The 22,698-nt window shown below is 34.3% G+C and overlaps 1 protein-coding gene across 1 annotated transcript in view; it reads right to left on the reverse strand.

Moving 5' to 3' along the window:
* STXBP3 (syntaxin binding protein 3) overlaps window positions 1-22,698 on the reverse strand; it is a 62,545-nt gene that overhangs the window by 16,590 nt on the left and 23,257 nt on the right. The window contains exons 4-11 of the mRNA XM_060623123.3: window positions 21,578-21,654; window positions 19,069-19,147; window positions 17,641-17,741; window positions 13,515-13,669; window positions 8,861-8,951; window positions 5,921-6,045; window positions 3,296-3,391; window positions 3,104-3,161 (exon numbers count right to left, since the gene is read on the reverse strand). Coding sequence (XP_060479106.1) covers window positions 3,104-3,161; window positions 3,296-3,391; window positions 5,921-6,045; window positions 8,861-8,951; window positions 13,515-13,669; window positions 17,641-17,741; window positions 19,069-19,147; window positions 21,578-21,654 — 782 coding nt within the window. The remainder of the gene's footprint in view (window positions 1-3,103; window positions 3,162-3,295; window positions 3,392-5,920; window positions 6,046-8,860; window positions 8,952-13,514; window positions 13,670-17,640; window positions 17,742-19,068; window positions 19,148-21,577; window positions 21,655-22,698) is intronic.

The raw sequence follows: 22,698 nt of genomic DNA on the forward strand, positions 1-22,698 counted from the left end.
CATATGATTTCACTCATGTGGAATCTAAAAAACAAAACAAAAGAACAAAGAAAAGAAGAGACAAACCAAAAAAACCAGACTCTTAACTGCAGAGAACAAACTGATGGTTACCAGAGAGAACATGGGTGGAGGCATGGGTGAAACAGGTGAAGGGGATTAAGAGTACACTTATCATGATGAACACTGAATCATATATGGAATTGCTGAATCACTATATTGTATACCTGAAACTAATATAACACTGTACGTTAACTATACTGGTATTAAAAAAAAAAAAAAAAAAAAAGGTAGACCCAGGACAATCCAGATGTTGGAGTTAGCAGACAAGGAATTCAAAAATAGCATATTTATGTTAAAGAAAACAGAGGAAAAGATGGACTAAATGGATAAAAAGATACAGTACTTCAATAAAAAATTAGAATTTATTTAAAAAATTCAATGGATGTCTTGGAACTAAATGCAATATTAGAAATCAAAAACATAGTGATTCCTTTACAATGCTGGAGGGACTATAAAATAGTACAGCCACAGTATTTTGGAATTTTCTTATGAAGTTAAACATATATTTACTGTATGGCCCAGCAATCTCACCCTTAATGGTCTATCCAAGAGAGTGAAAACATCTTTTTACACAAAACCTGAATGTTTTATAGTGGCTTTATTCATAATTGCCAACAACTTGAAAAAAATTTCAATGTTCAGCATGATGGGAATAAACACAGTGGAGTACTTCTAAGCATTAAAGGGTAAAACCACTGTTACAGCCAACATGAATGTCAAGTGCATTATCGTAAATGAGAAAAGTCATACTGTATTATTCCATTTAGATGACATTCTAGAAAAGGCAAATCTACAGAGACAGAAAACAGATTAGTGGTTGCCAGGAGATCAGAGTTGTAAACAGAGGTTGTCTACAAAGAGGCACAAGGGAATTTGGGGGAGGTGGTGGAACTATTCTATAACTTGACTGTAGTTATATGATCGTATGAATTTGTCAAAACGAATAGAATTTTATACTATAGAGAGAAAACTTTACAAATCAACTTAAAAATAATAGATAGAATGGGTTTAACAGTATACTGGACACAAAAGAGACAGAAATAGGAGACTCAAAGGTTAACAGAAAATATTCAATTTAAAGTAGAGAGGGAAATATGGGGGGGAAAGAACAGAATGTAAAAGATGTGGAATATGGTAAAAAAAAAAAAAAAAAAAAAAAAAATCTCTAAAACACAAGTGAATGGAGTCCTAGAAGGAAAGGAGAAAGATTAGGACAAACATGAGGAAATAATGACCAAGAATTTTTACAAATATGATGAAAGTTATTAATCAGTGATTTAAGAAGCCCAACAAACCCAAGGAAGATACATATTTTATATATATATATTATATACATTATACACATTATAGTAAGAAATATGATGGCCAAATTGTTAAAAATCAAAGATAAAGGGAAAATCTTTAAAAAGCCACTTTATCTTCAGGAAGATAACATGACAGCTGCTTTCTTTAATATAAAATATGGTAGCCAGAAGGTGATGTTTTACAATCTTCACATTGCTGAAAGGCAAACTGCTAACCTTTCATTTTAAATGCAGCAAAAGTGTAGCTGAAAAGCTTACAAAACAAAGATAACCTCAGATAAAACAAAAATTGAGAGAATTCATCTGGCCCTTGGAAAAACTGAAGAGTTATAAGGAATAAGTAACAATACATCTCATAAATATGAGGGCAATATAAAAGTCTATTGAGAATTTAAATAATAACAACTTAAGTTTATAAACACATGTTAAAGTAAAATACACGATGACAATGGCACAAAAGAGGAAGGAGCAAAATGTAGTTAAACTTTTACAAGGCTCTTGAATTCTTCAGGACATGGCAAAAGTATACTTTAAGGTAGACTGTGATAATACATTTAGTAATACCTAGCATAATGACTATAAAAAGGATACTAAAAGATAAAACAAATTTATATTGGAGATAAAATGGAATCATTAAAAAAAATACAATACATAAAGGTGACAGAAAAGAAAAAGACAAAAGGACAAAACAAATAGAAACAAGATGGTAGACATAAACTCAACTATATCAATAATTATATGAAATATTTATGGACTAAACATTTCAATTAAAGACAAAATTGTCGGGGTACCTGGATGGCTCAGCTGGTTAAATGTCTGGCTCTTGGTTTTGGCTCAGGTCATGATCTCACGGTTTTGTGGATTTGAGCCCTGCATCAGGCTCTGTGCTGACAGTAGGGAGCCTGGTTAGGATTCTCTCTCTCCCTGACCCTTCCCCACTTGGGCGTGTACGTGCACTCTCTCTCTCTCAAAACAAATAAACAAACTTAAAAAAACTATTTTAAATGTATAAAATTGAAAAGGGTCAGGCTAAATTTTCTTTATTCACAGATGATATTATTGTGTACTCTTTTGGAATGATGGAAATGTTCTCTATTTTGATTTAGGTGGTGGTTCCATATATATATATATATATATGTGTGTGTGTGTGTATACATATACATATATATGTAAAAAGTTACTCAGTATACACTTAAGATTTGTGCACTTGGGTAAATCACACCTCATTATTAAAAAATCCAACAAGAATGCATTTATGAAATTGACTAAATGGCTTTTTAATTTTTTTAAATATTTTTTATTTATTTTTGAGACAGAGAGAGAGGGAGAGAGAGAGAGTGTGTGTGTGTGTGTGTGTGTGTGTGTGAGCACAGGAGGGGCAGAGAGAGAGGGAGAAACAGAATCCGAAGCAGGCTCCAGGCTCTGAGCTATTCAGCACAGAGCCCGATGAGGGGCTTGAACCCACAAACCAGGAGATCATGACATGAGCTGAAGTTGAACACTCAACTGAGCCACCCAGGCGCCCCAAATGGCCTTTTAAAAATAAACTCAAATGAAACAAGACAGACGAAATGTTGCCAACTGTTGAAACTAGGTAATGGGTACATGGGAGTTCATTTCTTCTACTTTAGTGTGTGTTAGAAATTTCCCAAAGTGGAAAATTAAATAGTTAAAATACACATTTTAAACACACTTTAAAATCCACCATCATTAGTTTGAATGTTAAATAAAATTCTTACCTTTCCTTCTGTTGCTTTCTTTGTTGATGAAATTTCCTTCATTAGTTTGGGAATTTCCCTGTCAAATTTGAGAAAATTATTTAGATTTCTAAGGTCTAACTCTTTACAGAAATATATTAAGATTACAAAATGTACTTTCAGGTACTTAGTGCCTAAAAAATATGGAATAAGAATTAAAATGGGTTCACATACTCTAATACAACTGCAATATGCCGATGTCGAATTCTAACCCAGAGGTCATCATCTTCTTCAAGGACGGCCTCCTTTTCTTTCCCATCTGTTTTGTATCTACAAGCAGACAGAAATATAAAACTTTTGGATTATCTCCCACCTAAAGTGGAAGAAACATCTTTACAAACAATAATTTTAAGACATAGCTCAAGAAACTGAACAATACATATATATATTCAATCCATTAATTTTAGGAGGATAATGAATATCTACTCAAAAGTAAGGCATATTGGTATCCTTACATTCAAAATCAAAGTTGTATGTCTACCAAGACATTTTTGCTTTCAAATGTTAGATTCAGCTACATTAAAGAGTTTTAGCTCAGCAAAATGGTACTTTATGAAATATTAAACATTCTACAATCAACTCTAAGAACAAGACTGAATTTATATTAACAATGTGTTCTAATTGCTTAAAATACTATTTTGATGTGCTAATAACCATCAGCACAACTATTAAACACCTGTTAAATGTCACCCCTAATGTAGCCTATTAAATACTGAAGGTGTTTCAGAGTTCACATTTTCACAAACATGTATCCAAGTATATAAAATCATAAACACATGTCATCTGTTTCTACATTCTTCCCTAATCCTATAACCACATCTCCAATGAAGAATGAGAAAGGATATGAGAGAAAAACTAACGCAGTCATAAAAAATTCTGATTGCCTTAATAAGTCCTACCGAGGTGAGTAGAAATTCAAGAGGTTCATGAACCTACTCAAAATGGGCTTTTTGACTGCCTCCCCAAATGTAACATCTCCCTTCTTTTTTAATGCAGATAGCCTCCTTCCATCTATAGTGCTAAGGAGATTCAATCATCCTTGGAACTGTCAATTTCCTGAGCCAAGATTAGGAAGTACAGCTTTGAACTTTCCCAGCTCTAAACTGAAGATAATAAATATAGAGTTCTACTATATGAATATAATCCCACTTCCATAGCTCCAAAAATTACAGGCCCCACGTATAAAACCATTTACCTATGCAGTCTTAATTGCAAATACCCAAAGGTAGAATGAGAGCTTAATCAGAAGATACATTAAGGACACAGCAGCCTATCTGCCATTTAAAATGTAACTTTGTACTTACATAATTCTTTTAACCTTTGATTTATAAACAAAGATTAAGACAGCAAGCCTGACAATACTAAAAGATGATGACAACCCCATTTTAAAAGTACATTTAAAGAAATTACTAATATAAAAAACAGAGTATGGATACTTTGAATTTCCTGCTTTGTACTGTCTCCATTAACAATTGTAATGGAGCACAAACCATAGGGAGTTCAAACTTTCATCTCATTTTATCCCTGGACTTTTTTGATTCATAAAAGGGAGTATTGCTGGTGTTTTGTTTTTTTTTTTTTTGTTTGTTTGTTTGTTTGTTTAATAGGTCTCTCCCTTACTCTTAAAAAAATTAAAACTTTCTTTCCTTGCCAGCAAATTTAAAGGGGATAAATATTTTAAATACTAGGTTAGAACTGCCTGAAATGTCTGGAGCCAAGTCCTTCAGTGTCTACTAGTTTCATTCCTTTCTAATCTCTGGAGCAGTGCAGGCTTACAGACCTAAATGACAACAGAGGTAAACAGTATTATTCTCTCCTGAAAATTCTCAATAAACTGTTTGAAACTACTTTTATGTTAGAAAAATAAGCTATATTGATTTCTCTATGTCACCAGATGTAATATAAATTACAGGAAGGAAATTCAGAAGCCAGGATTTGACCAGAATGCAAATAAGCATACAATAGAAAATACATAAATATATACAACAGAAAAAAGATCTTTTTAATTTATTAAAATTACTGAAGTAATTTACACAAAATTTCAGAAAACTAATTTTCATTTTTACTACTATGCTCAAGCAGTAAATCTTAGCTGAAAAACGCCAATTTGGACTTAGAGATTATGATATCAAATAACATGTAATATACATATGCCTGTACATATATATATATATATATATATACTCATAATGACTCACAAAAATACAGTAAAATGGATCCCTAATAGAAAAATTATTTCACTTTTCATTTAGCTATTTGGCCTCACTTTTAAAGTAAATATGCTTATATCAGAGTTAAGTCAATAGGTACTAAATTAGTTAAGACTATATCTATTCTCAATAGCTATCCTATTCAGTTTTCCAGTATTCTAATCTTCTTAAAGATATTACGTTGACAAGACATACACACAGATACCTTTGGGTGGGTGATTCAGAATAATTACAGCCTAATAAGTTTGAATATGGTTTCCACTTCAATAAATATAATAGTGGGCCAGGTATTTACTCTTAACATAAGCAAGAAGCCCAAATTCCACTGGTTTAAATGTAACTTTGTTGTAGACATAGTTAAGGAAGCAACTACATCAAAGAAGCTTCAAAGCAGTCAAATTACCCATTAACTTACAAGGTCAAGGTATTTTTTAATACACTATGATTATAGGGGTAAGAGAATAATAAAGTTTCTGAATAACAAAGTTACAGGGGCATTAGATTTCTGGTGCCTACACAAATCATTAAATGCTCATATCCTATATGCTCTTTGTATATGCCCTTTATATGCCCTTCAAAATATACTTGCTTGTATGTATCATTCTCAATTGGCAGTAGATCATATGCCATTGCCTGAAAGGTCAGTTCATGCAGGACAGTGGACACAGGATCAAAGCCACGATCAATTATTATGAGCTGGGAATGAGTTTTACCCTGGAATAACAAGATAAAATTATCTTCAGAAACTTCAATTTGTGTGAACACCTTGTTAATATCTCAGAAAACAAAAGCAGACTTTTCCTAACTTCTGTCTCATTCTTAAGAATGTGAAGTTCTATTAAAACAGAAAAATTGGAGTGGCACAATAGGGGAAAAACCAAGACTACAAAACTGAAAACTTATAATTAAGGAGCCAAACTTGATATTACAATATTGTGAAAATTTGTTTTAAAAAAGCAACATCTGCCTTGCACTAAACCCATTTTCTTAGGAATTTAGTTCCATAAACATTAAAACTGATATAAATTATGAACAGCAGTCACTACTTAGGCTCTTTGTATTACACATGTGCTAAGCAAAAAAATATATATTACTCAATTCTTATAGCAACCCTATGAGGCAGGTATTATATCTCCATATGACGAAGGCATTAGAGCTTAAAAGTCAGCAACCTGACTAAATGACATAGCTAGTAAGTAGCAGAATGGAGATTCAAACCCATGTCAGTTTCATTCCATGCCTATGCTCTTAACCATTATGCTATTTAAAAGGATTATACTGATACCAGCTAAGATGGCAAATCAAAATGAAAGCCTTGTTATCATTAATTCACAAACAGCAGTAATTATTAAACAGTGAATAACAGTGCTAGGAAAAGTATTGTTAATACTAGTATCTTTCATATGCTCTATTTTAGAAAATAATAAATTATTTGGATTATTATTTAAAGCAGTCAGAAATAACTAAAACTCATTAGATAGATATTTCCTATTTATTTACATATATCAGATATAAGTAAATTACATGAGAAAGACCTTTAAAAATTGTTTTATTTAACATTTACTCATTTAAACCTTGAGACAGTATGATACAGTGGTTAAGAATACAGGCTCTGGAATCACATAGATCCAGGTATCAGCCCAGTCTTGACCACTTTCTTGCTAAATGACTTTGGACAAATTGCTTAACTTAAATATCTCAGTATTCTCATTTGTAAAACAAAATATAACCAGAACCTCTGCTGTATAAGATTATTGTAAAGACTTAATGTAGGGGCACCTGGGTGGCTCAGTTGGTTAAGGGTCTGACTTGGGCTCAGGTCATGATCTCACGGGTCGTGCATTTGAGTTCCGCATCAGGCTCTCTGCTATCAGCACAGAGCCCACTTTGGATCCTCTGTCCCTCCCCTTCCTTCCTCCCTCCCTCCCTCCCTCTCTCTCTCTCTCAAATAAACTTAAAAAAAAGAAAAAGATTTAATGTAATAACACCATAAAACACTTAGTGCCTAGGATTTGGCAAGCCTTCAATACATTTAAGTTATAGGTCCTCAAAAATACAAATATGAAAAAGATGGTGCAATGTAAGTGTTATATCAGGGCTTGGGGTTATGACAATACGTGGGAGGAAGTATCATTTGACCTGAAGAGTCACGAAATGCTTCAAAAAGAATGTGACACTTCATCATGTTCTCAAATGAAGGAAAAATACCAAGCATTTGAAGGATGTATAATTTCCCAGGCAGAAAAATGGAAAGTACAAGTTTGTTTTTTTGTGTGGATCTTGCCGTTTTTTGGTTTTTTTTCATTGAAATCATAAAGGACAAAAGGATATTTACTAACATACTGACAAAAGGATATTTACTCACATACCCATCATGTATCTCTTCCTGCATTCAACATACATTGACTATTACTATGCTACACACTGAGCCACTGTCTTCATCACTACACCAGAACAGCTTTCACCAGACCTCTAGCAACTCTTAAAAGTTGTAAGCTAACATTATATCTAAGCTTATACCCTCCTAATCCAGTGCAGGTATTTGTGAATTTCCCTGTTTCACTATGCCTCTGCCAAAGAATCCTGTTATCCAAGCAACAAACCCCTTCTTGCATCATGTTGTACTCATTCTTTAAGTTCAAGAGCCTCCTCTGGGATGCCTTCCAAGACTCCAGTTAGAAGATTAATCCACTGCCTATGTTCCCACTACATTCTATGTATTATTTTTTTCATTTCACTTATTAAAGAACACTGTATCAGTGGTTTCCCTTGCCCATCTCCTCTTCTAAACTGTCAACAGTTTCTTCTGCTCATTTAATATGGCTTCCGAGCCCCCTGGCCCCACCTCCTTCAGTTTCCTCAGACTCTTCATTTTCCAACGCAAGCCTAAATGCTGCTATTCTCCAGGACTCAACCTCAGTCTCTGATTACTTTATACTGTCTTCATAAGATAATAACAGCTGCCATTTATTAAACTCCTATACGTGCTGAACATGTTAATTCACCTATCTTCATGCCAACCAAGCAAGCTATATGTTTATCGCATCCATTTTATAGATGAAAATACAACTCAGAGTAAATAATTTGTATAAAGTCACAGAGCTAGCAGTAAGATAAGAATAACTATTAAATGTTTACTCAGCAAGCATCATTGTAAGAACTTTAAAAGTAATAACTCATTTAACCCTCTACTTTATAAAATAGGTATCCTTATTATCCCCATTTTACAGTTTAAAAAACTTAAGCACAGAGAACTTACATTATTTGTCCAAACTAACATATCTATGAATTAAAAATGGCAGAACCAGGAGTTGGACACAGTCCTTACTTCAAAACTCTTATCTTCCCCACTAAACCACAACATTATTAAGGTTCCCTCTACCATCTATATTAATTATTCTTAAATCAATACTGGGGATCTATATCAATGATTCTCAAATCAACACTGGAAATGAACAATAATTTTTTTGGTTTATGAAGAAGAAAGACAGACTTTGTTCATAATCACTATTTGCCTTTTACACATTACCTTTATTAGGCTATTTTCATCAATCTTGTAGTAGTTTTCAAGCTTTTTTTCAACAAGCTGGGCAAGCTTACTGGCATTATCTAGAGGTTTACTATAAGTGGAAAAAATGTTCAAACAATTATCCTTCTTTCAAAACACATGTTATACTAGCATAAAGCTGAATTCTAAAATTAAACCATGCAATAATTTATTAATTTAAAAGACTTTATAAACACAGAAAAGTTCAAATAATACATCAAATATAATATTATACCAATTTGTCTGGATTTTACAAATGTAAACCTTATCATATGTGCTTCAAATTTTCTTAAAGAAAATAATATATTATAAATAAAACTGCAGGTCCCTTTATTTCCTTCCCAACTCCTAATCTTCTCCTCTACCTCCATCCACTTCCAATAGCAACCACTGTCATGAATTTGGTGTGTATTCTTCCTGTCAATGCTGTTATATATATTTACTATTTTACATATGTTTAATAGTATATGTTATACATGTTTGATATCTATGTTGATATACACATACCAAATTTACTCACTTTAGTTTTACACAATTTTCCATCATATAATTATATTGGATTCTATGTATTCATCCCCTTAAAGATGGACTTTAAAAAAAAAATTTTTTTTAAGGTTTATTCATTTTTCAGAGACAGAGCATGAGTGGGGGGAGGGGCAGAGAGAGAGGGAGACACAGAATCTGAAGCTGGGCCCAGGCTCTGAGCTGTCAGCACAGAGCTCGATGCAGGGCTCAAACTCATGGGCTGTGAAATCATGACCTAAACTGAAGTCAGATACCCACCCAGCCTCCCCTTAAAGATGGACATTTAAATCATTCTCAATTTTATACTATTTCGAACAAAAGTGAAACAAATATCTTTGTAAATATATCTCCATGTATGTTTTTCTACATCTAAAAGTATAATTGCTGAATCATGAAGAACATTTTTACTTTTCTAGATACTAGCATATTACTCTCCAAATGAGTTGACCAATTATCCTTCCTACTAGCAGTGTGAGATATCCCAATGTGCTAACACCTAGTTAGCTTTCCAGTATAATCTTTTGCATAAAGTCTTGTATATCAGTCTTCTAAAATGATAAAATCATAGTTTAAATTACAACTTCATGACCAGTGGCATTAGCATAACTTCTGAATCTACAGGGAAAAATTCTGTGAAAGGCTCCTCAATTAGCACACCAATCTCAAAAATCTCATTGTGACGGCTTCCAAGAGTGAAAGACTCTTTAGGTTTTATACCTTAAAAATAAAATAGCAACTATAAAGAAAAATTTATTACATGCTTAGTAGAGTATTTTCAAAAGGAAATAATTTTATGTCAGAATTACACTTTAACAGTCCATAAGACATAAAGGAATGCTTTGAGAAACTACAAGTAGGATTTTAATGTAACTTAAATATAAAGTATATGAATTTGAAATTAAACAGCTCAGCCAACAAACATGACACATGCAAATGTTTAAAGAAACTTTTAAAAAAGAAATGAGTGACAATACTTACTAGTAATACCATAGTATATTTACTACTACCATTTTACTAGTGTCATGTACTATCCCAAATGCTTTACAGAGTTCTAACAACAACTTAATAAGGTGGGTACTATCATTCCCATTTCATAGATAAGGAAACTGAGGGCAGAAGGGTCACACAGCTAGTAATTAGCAGAGATTAAAATCCAAGCTGTCTGGTTACATACAACAATATGGATGACTCTCAAAACATAATGTTGAACAAAGAAGGCAGAAACAAAAATTTCATATGATTCCATTTTTACCACGTTCAACACCAGGCAGAACTAAAATACATGTTAAAAGTCAGGATAGTAGTAACCTTTGGGGAGAAAAAAGGGGGTAGTGATCAAGAAGGATCATGAGCAGAACCTCTGAGATGCTGTTTATGTTCTATTTCTTGACCTTGGTAGGTTTAGAGGGATATGTTCACTTTGGAATGATTTATCAAGCGATATATATATCATTTATGCACTTTACAGTAAATTTTTATTATTTTTATTATTTATTTAAAAAAAATTTTTAATGTTAATTTTTTTTGAGAGAGAGCACGAGCAGGAGAGGGGTAGAGAGTGATAGGGAAACACAGAATCCAAACCAGGCTCTGAGCTGCAGCATAAGAGTCTGCAGGCTCTGAGCTGTCAGCATAAGAGTCTGATGTGGGGCTCAAACCTGTGAAATGTTAGATCATGACCTGAGCCAAAGTCAGATGCTTAACGACTGAGCCACCCAGGTGCCTCACAGTACATCTTATTTTTAAAAAGAAGCAAATAAATAAAGGTACACGGTATTAAAGTCAAACTTTAGCTCTTTAAAAAAAACAACAGAAAATCTATTTAAAATGGCCACTGGGGGGCAGCTGGCTGGCTCAGGGTGGAACATCTGACTCTTGATTTCTGCGCAGGTCATGATCTTGCTATTCTTGAGTTTGAGCCCTGCTCTGACAGCAGGGAGCCTGCTTGGAATTCTCTCCCTCTCTCTCTGCCCCTCCCCCGCTCATTCACACATGCTCTCTCTCAAAGTAAATAAACATTAAAAAATAACACTCAGATCAATGAAATAGAATAGAGAACCCAGAAATGTACCCACAAACGTATGGCCACCTAATCTTTGACCAAGCAGGAAAGAATATCCAATGGAATAAAGACACTCTCTTCAGCAAGTGGTGCTGGGAAAACTGGACAGCGACACGCAGAAGAATGAACCTGGACTACTTTTCTTACACCATACACAAAAATAAATTCAAAATGGATGAAAGACCTAAATGTAAGACAGGAAGCCATCAAAATTCTGGAGGAGAACGCAGGCAAAAACCTCTTTGATCTTGGCCACAGCAACTTCTTACTCAACACGTCTCCAAAGGCAAGGGAAGCAAAAGCAAAAATGAACTACTGGGACCTCATCAAAATAAAAAGCTTCTGCACAGCAAAGGAAACAATCAGCAAAACTAAAAGGCAACCGACAGAATGGGAGAAGATATTTGCAAATGACATATCAGATAAAGGGTTAGTATCCAAAATCTATAAAGAATTTATCAAACTCAACACCCAAAAAACAAATAATCCAGTGAAGAAATGGGCAAAAGACATGAATAGACACTTCTCCAAAGAAGACATCCAGATGTCCAACCAACACATGAAAAAATGCTCAACATCACTCATCATCAGGGAAATACAAATCAAAACCACAATGAGGGGCGTCTGGGTGGCTCAGTCGGTTGGGTGTCTGACTTCAGCTCAGGTCATGATCTCACCGCTCCTGAGTTCGAGCCCCATGTCAGGCTCTGTGCTGACAGCTCAGAGCCTGGAGCCTGCTTCAGATTCTGTGTATGTCTCTCTCTCTGCCCCTACCCTGCTCACACTCTGTATCTCTATCTCTCAAAAATAAATAAACATTAAAAATTAAAAAAAAAACACACACAATGAGATACCACCTTACATCTGTCAGAATGGCTAACATTAACAACTCAGGCAACAATAGATGTTGGCAAGGATGTGGAGAAAGAGGATCTCTTTTGCATTGTTGGTGGGAATGCAAGCTGGTGCAGCCACTCTGGAAAACAGTATGGAGGTTCCTCAAAAAACTAAAAATGGAACTGCCTTACAACCCAGCAATTGCACTACTAGGCATTTATCCAAGGAATACAGGTGTGCTGTTTCGAAGGGACACATGCACCTCCATGTTTATAGCAGCACTATCAACAATCGCCAAAATACGGAAAGAGCACAAATGTCCATCGATGGATGAATGGTTAAAGAAGATGTGGTATATATATACAATGGAGTATTATTCAGCAATCAGAAAGAATGAAACCTTGCCATTTGCAACTATGTGGATAGAACTGGAGGGTATTATGCTAAGTGAAATTAGTCAAAGAAAGACAAAAATCATATGACTTCACTCATATGAGGACTTTAAGAGACAAAACAGATGAACATAAGTGAAGGGAAACAAAAATAATATAAAAACAGGGAGGGGGACAAAACAGAAGAGACTCATAAATATGGAGAACAAACAGAGGGTTATTGGAGGGGTTGTGGGAGGAGGGATGGGTTAAATGGGTAAGGGGCAGTGAGGAATCTACTCCTGAAATCATTGTTGCACTATATACTAACTAATTTGGATGTAAATTTTTAAAATAACTAATTAATTAATTAATTAATTAATTAATGTATTTATTTATTTATTTGAGGGGCACCTGGGTGGCTCAGTCGGTTAAGTGTCCAACTCTTGATCTCAGCTCAGGTCATGATCTCAGGGTTCATGAGTTTGAACCCCATATTGGGCTCTGCACTGACAGTGTGGAACCTGCTTGGGATTCTCTCTCTCTCCTCTTTCTCTACCTCCTCCCCACTGACATGCTCTCTCTCAAAATAAACATTTTTAAAAAAGTGCTTGCAAATTATACCAAATTTAAGCTCTGAAATTTAGTAACAGGGGGCTATTAGTTGCTTGGAAATTTCAACCTTAAACTTTAAATCTGCTATTTGAACAGCATAATTTTACATGGAGTTTGCAAAGTAAACCTTGCAAACCAATACACTTTAGCCCAGAGATATTACTTACCTCTATATTGGAGATCAAATAGAAAGCATAACATATACAGACAGTATTGAGTGTTCTACCTTTTATATCTTACTCCAGGGTTTTCATCCAGGGTAGCACATACTGTAACTATCTGCTCAGCCATTGCTTCCATAACGGCATCTTTTCCATTTGCATTACTAGGGTCCGGACTGTAACAGTAATAGAATGCATCCGGTACATCAAGAGTATAAACCTAAGTTAGGCCCCCCCCAAAAAAAAAATAAGGTCATACTGTGTCAATTGGTGATTTGGTTTAACACACACACACACACACACACACACACACACACACACACAGAAAAATGTGGCTATTATTTGGGACATTAAAAAAATTACTTGCTTAACCATGCTGTTTCCTGAGACCACTGTGTCTTTACCTTAATCAAATCTCATTTTCTCTCAGTCATCTTGATTTCATCCTTTATTTCTTTTCCCACTCTCCTTTCCTGCTTAGTCTACCTCTCTCCTTCATTTCTTGTTTCATACTGTACTATTTGTTTCTTACTACCTGTGCAACAGATGAAGGAATTTGAGGTAGTCAAACTAAACTAAAAATCTAATACCTGACACAAAGAAATACAACAAAGCCAAAGTTGGTCTATATATTTGACATACATTAAAAATCTTAATCTGTTAGAGAATAACCTAGAAATTTTCCATAGTTGATATGTATCTTCAATTCTTTGGTTTATATTCTTCATGTCCTTAAAATAGAGATATGTTTCCCAAAAAGACACAGTATTGTGCCAGACATAGTAATTGGTCTAATCATAGACCACACTGAAACCTCAAAGACACATTTTTTCAACTAACAAAAACATTTACTTATGTGCAAAGAACTGGATTAGAAGGGCGCCTGGGTGGCGCAGTCGGTTAAGCAACTGACTTTTGATCTCAGGTCAGGTCATGATCTCTCCATTCATGGGTTCGAGCCCTGTGTCAGGCTCTGTGCTGATGGTATGGAGCCTGCTTGGGAGTCTCTCTCCCCTTCTCTTTGCCCCTCCCCCGCTTGTGTATGTGTGGCTCTCTCTCACTCAAAAATAAATATTTAAAAAAAGAACTGCATTAGAAATTTACTATTATTATGTTATTTGAAGAGTACAAAAGTGAGGCACCTGGGTGGCTCAGTCGGTTTAGCGCCTCTTGGTTGCAGCTCAGGTCACAATCGCACTGATAGTGGTATCAGCTCTGTGCTGATGGTGTGGAGGCTACTTGGGATTCTCTCTCTCCCTCTCTCTCTGCCCCACCCCCACTCATACTCACGCAGTCTCTCTCTCTAAATAAATAAACTTTTAAAAAATGAATACAAAAGAAGAAGCTCTTTTACTAGGGTTGGGAGTTAGTTCTTCATTAAACCAATTTTTATTTTTTTTAAACGATGATAATCTCTCTTAGCCTAGGATGATGTATTGAGTGTAAAAGTAAGTATGTAATAAACATTACATGCTAAACTATTGCATTATGAATAAACCTGCTCATGAAAAGTTTCCTTTCATTGTACATTCATTTCTCTGAACATAACCAACAGCAGCAGGCTGCACATGGATTCAGATTTAGCCATAGCTAATCCACTTATGTCTGTGTTGCTCAAAATCTTGGCTATTATATTAACTGCCAACAAGCACTTCTCTTAGTATACTATTACACTACAGTAGATAATATTATCTGTTCAAAAATACTTACTGCCCCTCCCTAAGGGCCTCTCCCTATAAGAGTATACTTCCCACTCACTAAAGTCAGCCTTGGCTATGGGTATTCGAACATGAGTAGAAGTGACACATGCTACTCCCCACAAAAGCTTTAAAAGCCATTGTGTGTCTCCAACATTTCTCTTTTCCTTCTGCTATGTCCCAGACAAGGGCTAGTCCTTCAGCCTCAGTTCCAGAATGAAGAGAATATACAGCAAAGCCCCAGACAAACCACAATGGACAAAAATATGAGAAATAAACTTGGCTACAGTAATGAACTGAGATTTAGGGAGTTATCACAACAGTTTAACCTAAGCTAATACTCCAATGAACCAAAGAGAATATTAGAGCTTATTTTCATTCTACTCTCACATTTCTTCCATTCTTCCATTTCCCTCCTCCTCTTCCTCTCCACTTTCCATTACCACCATACATGTTCCTTCAGACCATTGCCAAATATTTTCTTCAACTTTATGACCCACAGTCAGCTCCTTAAATAAAGACTCCTCCCACCCCTGCCACTTTCATCTACTTTTTTTGCTAATCTACAACTGGCTTAGCTCTATTTCTACCTAAACACCTCCCTACTAACTACACCAGACTCTTTGTACTCTGTAAGATCCACTGTAATCAAATTTCCCTACATTCTTAAATGCTTTCCCTCTAATTGCCTTAATGTATATGTGATAGCACTAATTATCTTAAATCCTGTAAGAAGTAAAGCAAGAGGTTTCTTTAATCTCTTGGACTCATAAATTCAGGAGTGAATCAACCTCCTTCCTCCCCATGCAACCTCTAAATGTGTTTAATGTCCGTCCAACTTGTCTTCTTTGGAGCACTATCCTATCTGACTTTGCATCTGGCAGACAGTATCCACTGCACAAGACCTTGATAAATGCTCACATAGGCCTTTGCTCTTAGCTCAAAGCACTTAGTAGTATTTCCTTTATATCTTCACTTGCAAACAAAGTTGAAAACATTTTCACTGTAATTTCTCTGTAACAGTTATAGTTACTAAGTAAACTCTCAGATGCTTATCAAGGAAATAAAAGCAAAAACTTCTTAGGGGAAAAACAAACCAGACAGGACCTTAAATAATCACATTTTGCAAAGACACAGTAAGAAGATTCTCATGAGATTTCTCTATATAGACAAAAACAAGTTATTCTCATCACCAATCAAATTGGTCAGATAGCTACACAAATCTCTCCTTCAAATAGAGCAACTGCAGAATTTTGATGAATTTTGAGGCTAAAACTATATTTACCATCTGTACAGCAGATGCTCTGGATCCGTTTATAATATTTATCATACTACTATTCATATCCCACATCATTTAGAAAGCCCATTTCACCCTATTTTAAACTTACATATCACATTAAAAGGAACAGGCCTAAAGGTAACCTTTGGCAATAGTGTAACGTTAAACAGATATCTTAAAATTTTACAATCTGGATTATAATCTTTCTTTGCCCAAAATAGCAATAGCTTAAAAGAAAAATCTCTTGGGGTGCCTGGGTGGCTCAGTCAGTTAAGCGACCACTTCAGCTCAGGTCATGACCTCATGGTTTGTGAGGTCGAGGCTGGGAGAACCCCGTTTAGGATCCTCTGTCTCCCTCTCTCTCTGCCCCTCCCCTGCACTCTCTCTCTCTCAAAAATAAACATACATTTAAAAAGAAAAGAAAAAGAAAAATTCCTCTTCTAGGACCCTTATTTCTCTTAAAATATTGACCTTATAGTTCCAAACAACAGTAAACTATTAGAATTCTATGAAATGCTAGAATCCAAACACAGAGAACAGAGCACAACAAAGTTGAGCAATGCACTAGCTGTGTGATCTGGGGCAAGTTACTTAACTTCTTTGATTTCCCCATCTTTAAAATGAAGACAGAATTACCATCCATTCATAGGACTATCATGAGGATTACATGAATATATTTACGGAAAATATTTAGGAAAGTGTCTGGCACATGGAGAATACTACATAGGTGTTTCCTATCACCATCATTATTAATTGAAGGATCATAACTATTCCAAAGTCAAAATGAATTTTTAAAACCCTTCATTTTATAAATTAATGCAATCTATATAATGTTATAGAAAAAATTTGTTGAAGAACATTTGTTTTAATATCACAAATGGTTACAGAAGCTAAAGGTTATTTCTTTTGAGTCATCTAACATTGTGTTCAAAATCTTTTCATTTCATAATCTAATAGTTCTGTAAAACTTGACATACACAGCACTTAGTGGCAGCTGTGAAATTTAAGCTCCACTTTCATAATGTTCTGTTCCAATTTATGCTCCTCTCCTTTCCTTCATCATGAGAAATGTTTATTTGTGGATCATTCAAAATTCACCAAATACATAACATATAAAACATCTTTAAGATATACCTTATTAACAATAAGTAAGCACATAAAACCAAAATTTTAAATCCATTATAAACTAAAATTAAAAGTAAAACAAGAAAGTACCTGAGATTCAAGTGGAATGAAGGAAATATTTATTTCTTTACATCTTCTTATTGATTTGGAGCAAGAAGTCTTAATTTTGTTAAAGAGACTATCAGGGCAAACTGAGAGGGGGGGAAAAAATCAAAGCATATAACTCCATCTAAATTTTTATTCTTTGGAATAAATCATTTTAACATGCAAGAATATTTATTTTTTACATATAATTAGTGACTTTCAGAAAGCAATTTACTATGAGGACAGAGACAATATGTAAATATTTTTCTTCACTTTACAGAGCAAATGTATTCTAGCCAACAGGGCTGTAACAGAAATTCCATTTTCCCCATTCATAGGCACCATAACTTATGATTATTTCCTTAGAGAGCTGCTTACACAGCAAACTAAAATTGTTAGGAAGGAAAATCAGATCCAAACTCATGGCTTAATAAACTTTCATAGGACTTTCAGAATTTCTTAGGAATTTATACTGCTTTTCAAAATGTGGCACTAAGTGCAACCATCCCACACAAATTGTTAGTTTTTCCTTGTATCTCAAGACCTTCTCTAATGTCAGGAAATCCTAAGACTAATCCAGAGCCTGTTCTCTCCACCCTCCCTTTACCTGTCTATATCTCTATTAAATCTAGGTTGGAACATCAACCATTGGGTCCTAGTGTCTTTTAACATGATGTTCTTTAGCCTCAAGATTCCTTAAGTTAAAAGAGGCTTCACATTCATTAAATTTTATAACTTCTATAAACATGAATTTCTGTGTAATACAGTTATTTAAAACACAAATACTTATGGCATGACATATTTAAAATGGAAACTATTACTAGGCATGAGATAAATAATAACTTCTAGGAAAAACAATATACTGCTTAAAATGAATTTCTAATAGCACAGACTAAGATTACACTTAGATGAACAGCATTTTCATTTTGCAAAATAATTATGTAAGATATAACAGAAAGCAGAATTATATGTGTGTCTGGACTTCTCTGTGATGCTTTTGTTTAGCTGCTTTCTATCTGAACATATGGCATTGCAAGAGAAATGTGACAGATTCTCTCCATTAATATTTGCCAAACAGATGGCAATTTCTCCAGTACTGTCCCAAAGGGTCTTATTTTTGATTATATAATCAAATCCCCAATTAAAACTTAGATTTAAAAAAGAATTCCTCCTTCATCAGCATAAAATTTGAGATACAGCTCTCACTACCAACCCCCCACCATTGTATACCAGCAAAAATGACTGGCTCAGAATTTAATTTTCTATCACTTTAATATGAATTAGGATAGATATGATCTTATATTTTTAGATTTTTTCTAATCTAATTAGAACAAGCAATAAATAGAAAGTTAATATTATAATAGTACTATAAGAAATACTTTATAATTAATAGGATTTTAAACAATGAAGCAATACTTTTACAAAGCTACTTACAGTCAGTGAAGTATATATATGCTGCTTTGTATTTGTTCTCGGACTTACTTGCAAAATCACGTAAAAAACATTCTACAGACTTAAAAAAGGTTAGATGTTAATACACATTTAACAAAATACTAATTTAAACGTGCTAGCTTTTGAAGTAACTAAGATTATTCTTTTTCAATAATAAAACAAAACCTTAACTATCTCAAAGTTTACTTTATAAGTTGATTTTTTTTAAATGCTATGTTGTCTAGCAGTAACAGCTAAAAACCTAAGAAGTAGTAAGGTAATATGTATAAACAGAGTACTGTTTTGGCAATGAGAAGATCCAGGAACGATCCAGTGACTGGGAAGCTGAAGCCACACAGACCATTAGAAGATAACAAATCAAGGAACTGAAAAGCCAATAAGCATACTGGAAATGTTATCTACCTGGATGATGAAAGCATTGTGACTGTAACTGGGAAAGTGCTGAAGAGAGTGACAGTGAGCTAGGAGTAAAATTGTTAAGGGATAATGAAAGACCCAGAGGTTGGTAGACGACAGCAAGGAGAGGAATGGCAGGTAATAAAGTCTGGTAGTTCTTGCATGCCTCAGTGCTGGTAATTTTAAAGATACAATGATCTAAAAGCAAAAATGAGGAATACAGAATGTAATGATCTCTCCTCCATCTGTTCCTTTTTCTCCTGGAACTCTAGAACTATTTCTGTTAGACCTCATAGATCAATCCAGCAATCTCTTATCTTTCGCCCATGATTTCCATGACTTTGGGGTTTTTTTTGTTTTTTGGGTTTTTTTGCTTTGAGATATTCCATTTTAACTCGGCTATTAATTCAAATTTCAATAGTGATTATCCTCTTCTGCAATTAACCATTTAACGGAGAAATCACACACTTTTGAACTTCAGGAAGTTTTTTATATGCTGTACTAGACTCTTCTTATGTGTTATCATTTTTCTGTTCAGTTCATCATCCTTCTCTCTAAGCAGCTATATTTTATATTTTCTTCATTCTTACTGAACTTCCTCTTTCTGGCAGCTTGGCTCACTTAGATGTGTTGATGCTTTCCTTTGTTAACTCACTGAAGGTTTAGGTTTGTTGCTGGAGAATCCTAAATACAGGCAGTTCTACAAGAGGGGAAGGCAAAAAGATTTCTCCTTCTCTGGGCTGTAGGTATATAAGCAGACAAACCACCAGGGCTTTGCTTTTTCACCAAATGACCTTTCCCCTGGGGTTCAGAGATCTCGTACAGCTAAACTCTTCAGAAATCTGTCATTTTATGACTTTGGCTAGGAACACTCTCATGCTGGTGTCTAAGGTGCTTACCCAGCTACTAAGGAAGAAAGTCTCTCACTAGGCTTCTCCACTACTACCCAATAAGCTCAAGCCCTCGCTGGTACCCATAGGGCTATGGGGCCCAATAGGTAATTGATTCAGGACAGAAAGAGAAACTGGAGTTGGTTATAGTAGAAAAAAGAGTCACATCCAGGTACTATTTTCTCTGAGCCCTTTGCTCCTTTACTGAATATACAATTTTGTATCCTGCTTCTGTCACTTAACATTAAAAATGAACATTTACCTAAATCATTAAAATTTCCTAGAAATCTCATTTTCAATGGACACATAGTCTTTTCTGCTATTAATCTATTAATGATAAATATTAGCATCAAGATATAAAATGTCATTAAAACCCACCAGCAGCCAGCATATAGAAACTAAATAGTGAATATCTGTTTTTTTTCCTGCTGTCTGCTAGAATCAAAAGAAATGAAACTGCAATTGCCAACTTAACATTCTGGATGAATGTAACAGCCAAAGAATGTGTTAGAAAATCCATTTTCAAATATTGTACAGAATAAAGGAATCTGACATGGCACCTGGGTAGCACAACTGAGCCCTGCGTCGGGCTCTGTGCTGACATCCCAGAGCCTGGAGCCTGCTTTGGATCCTGTGTCTCCCTCTCTCTATGCCCCTTCCCCACTCACACTGTGTCTCAAAAATAAATAAACATTAAAAAAAAATTAGAATAAAGGAATCTGATATTTACTTGGCTCTAAAAGTTTGGCATTAATATGCATTCAATCACAGATTATAAACTAATTCCTTTGACGTAAAAGATATATTTACATATATATGCATGCATATATGTGTATATACACACATGTATGCTACAGGAAGTAACTACGATAAAGGATTAATCCAAGACTATTTCTTTTATGTACATTTCTATCCTCCAAAAATATGGTTGCATAGGAATAGCATGAGTAACAAACTACTCAAACTTCATCATTTTAATACAATTAAATTCTGCTTTCAGATATGAGGGGAGAATTCTTTCATTTATACATTCTCATTAAGAGTGCAAATGAAACAATTTTCTAACACAGAAAAACCTTCCTAAGCAAACTAGTTTATGGCACTATTTTTCTAATAAAGTATGTTTTATTGCTTTGAATTGCCTATGAGAAAATGATGTCAATGATAAATGAGGAAGATACTTTTTAAAGATTCAAAATACTCACCTTTGATGTTGGAGAGATAAAATAAAGAGCTTTCATTTGTCTGACAGGTTCTCGATTCCTATAAATATTCTCCACAACTAATAAAAAAAAAAGTCCATTTTATATAACCAAGTATTTATACACTTGAAACAATTTTAAAATAAAACTATACTTATTTATAATAGGGAAACACATTAACATATCCTGGGTTTAACATTTTTTTGGCCTCCCTTTGATAAATTAAAAAATCCCAAAATTGTATCTTCCCTAAACCTAAATTCTGGGCTAAGTAATCATCATAAGAAAAAAGGATGAAACAGCTATTTCATAGTTACATCTACCAGTGTAAGCAATCAACATGCCATGAAGCAAGAAAATGCATTAAAAATTAAAATTTGTATTTCTTTTTAAAAATATTCTAATGTAATAGCAAATATAATACCAGATATCAGGCTAAGTCCTTAACATTACTTATCTGTTAAACTTTCTAATAATTATTATATAACAAACTGGTAAAATAAGTATTTTACAAATTAGGAAACTGAGACTTAAAGAAGTTAGGTAACTTGAAAGCTAGAAAGTAGAACAGGTAGGATTCTAACCCAGATCTGTCTGACTCCAGAACCCAAGTTTTTAACTGCTATAATATTCTTTAAATAAACTGCCAATTAACTCTTACTCTTTTAAAACTACGCAATATTTTTAAAGTATTTTTAACAATGAAATATCACCATAATTTACTGTTATATTTTTATTATTGAAATTAAGAAGTTCATAAAATTAACAAATATAAAACAAAGTGAATTTAAAACTAGTAAACTCTAGGGGTGACTGGGTGGCTCAGTAAGCATCCAACTCTGTTTCGGCTCAGGTCAGGATCTCACAGTTTCAGGAGTTTGAGCCCTGCATCGGGCCAGGCCCTGTGCTGACAGTGTGGAGGCTGCTTGGGATTCTCTCTCTCCCTCTCTCAGACCCTTCCACGCTTGCATTTGCCCTGTCTCTCCCTCTCAAAAAAATAAACTTAAAAAAACCCCAAAACATTAAAAACGAACAAAAACCACAAAAAACTAGTAAACTCTAAATTGTCAAATTAACTATTAAAGCTATATTTTAAAAAAATTAAGCATTATTCTACAAATCAA

The sequence above is a fragment of the Panthera onca genome, chromosome C1 (genome assembly GCF_046562875.1).
Source record: "Panthera onca isolate mPanOnc1 chromosome C1, mPanOnc1 haplotype 2, whole genome shotgun sequence".
NCBI lineage: Eukaryota > Metazoa > Chordata > Mammalia > Carnivora > Felidae > Panthera > Panthera onca.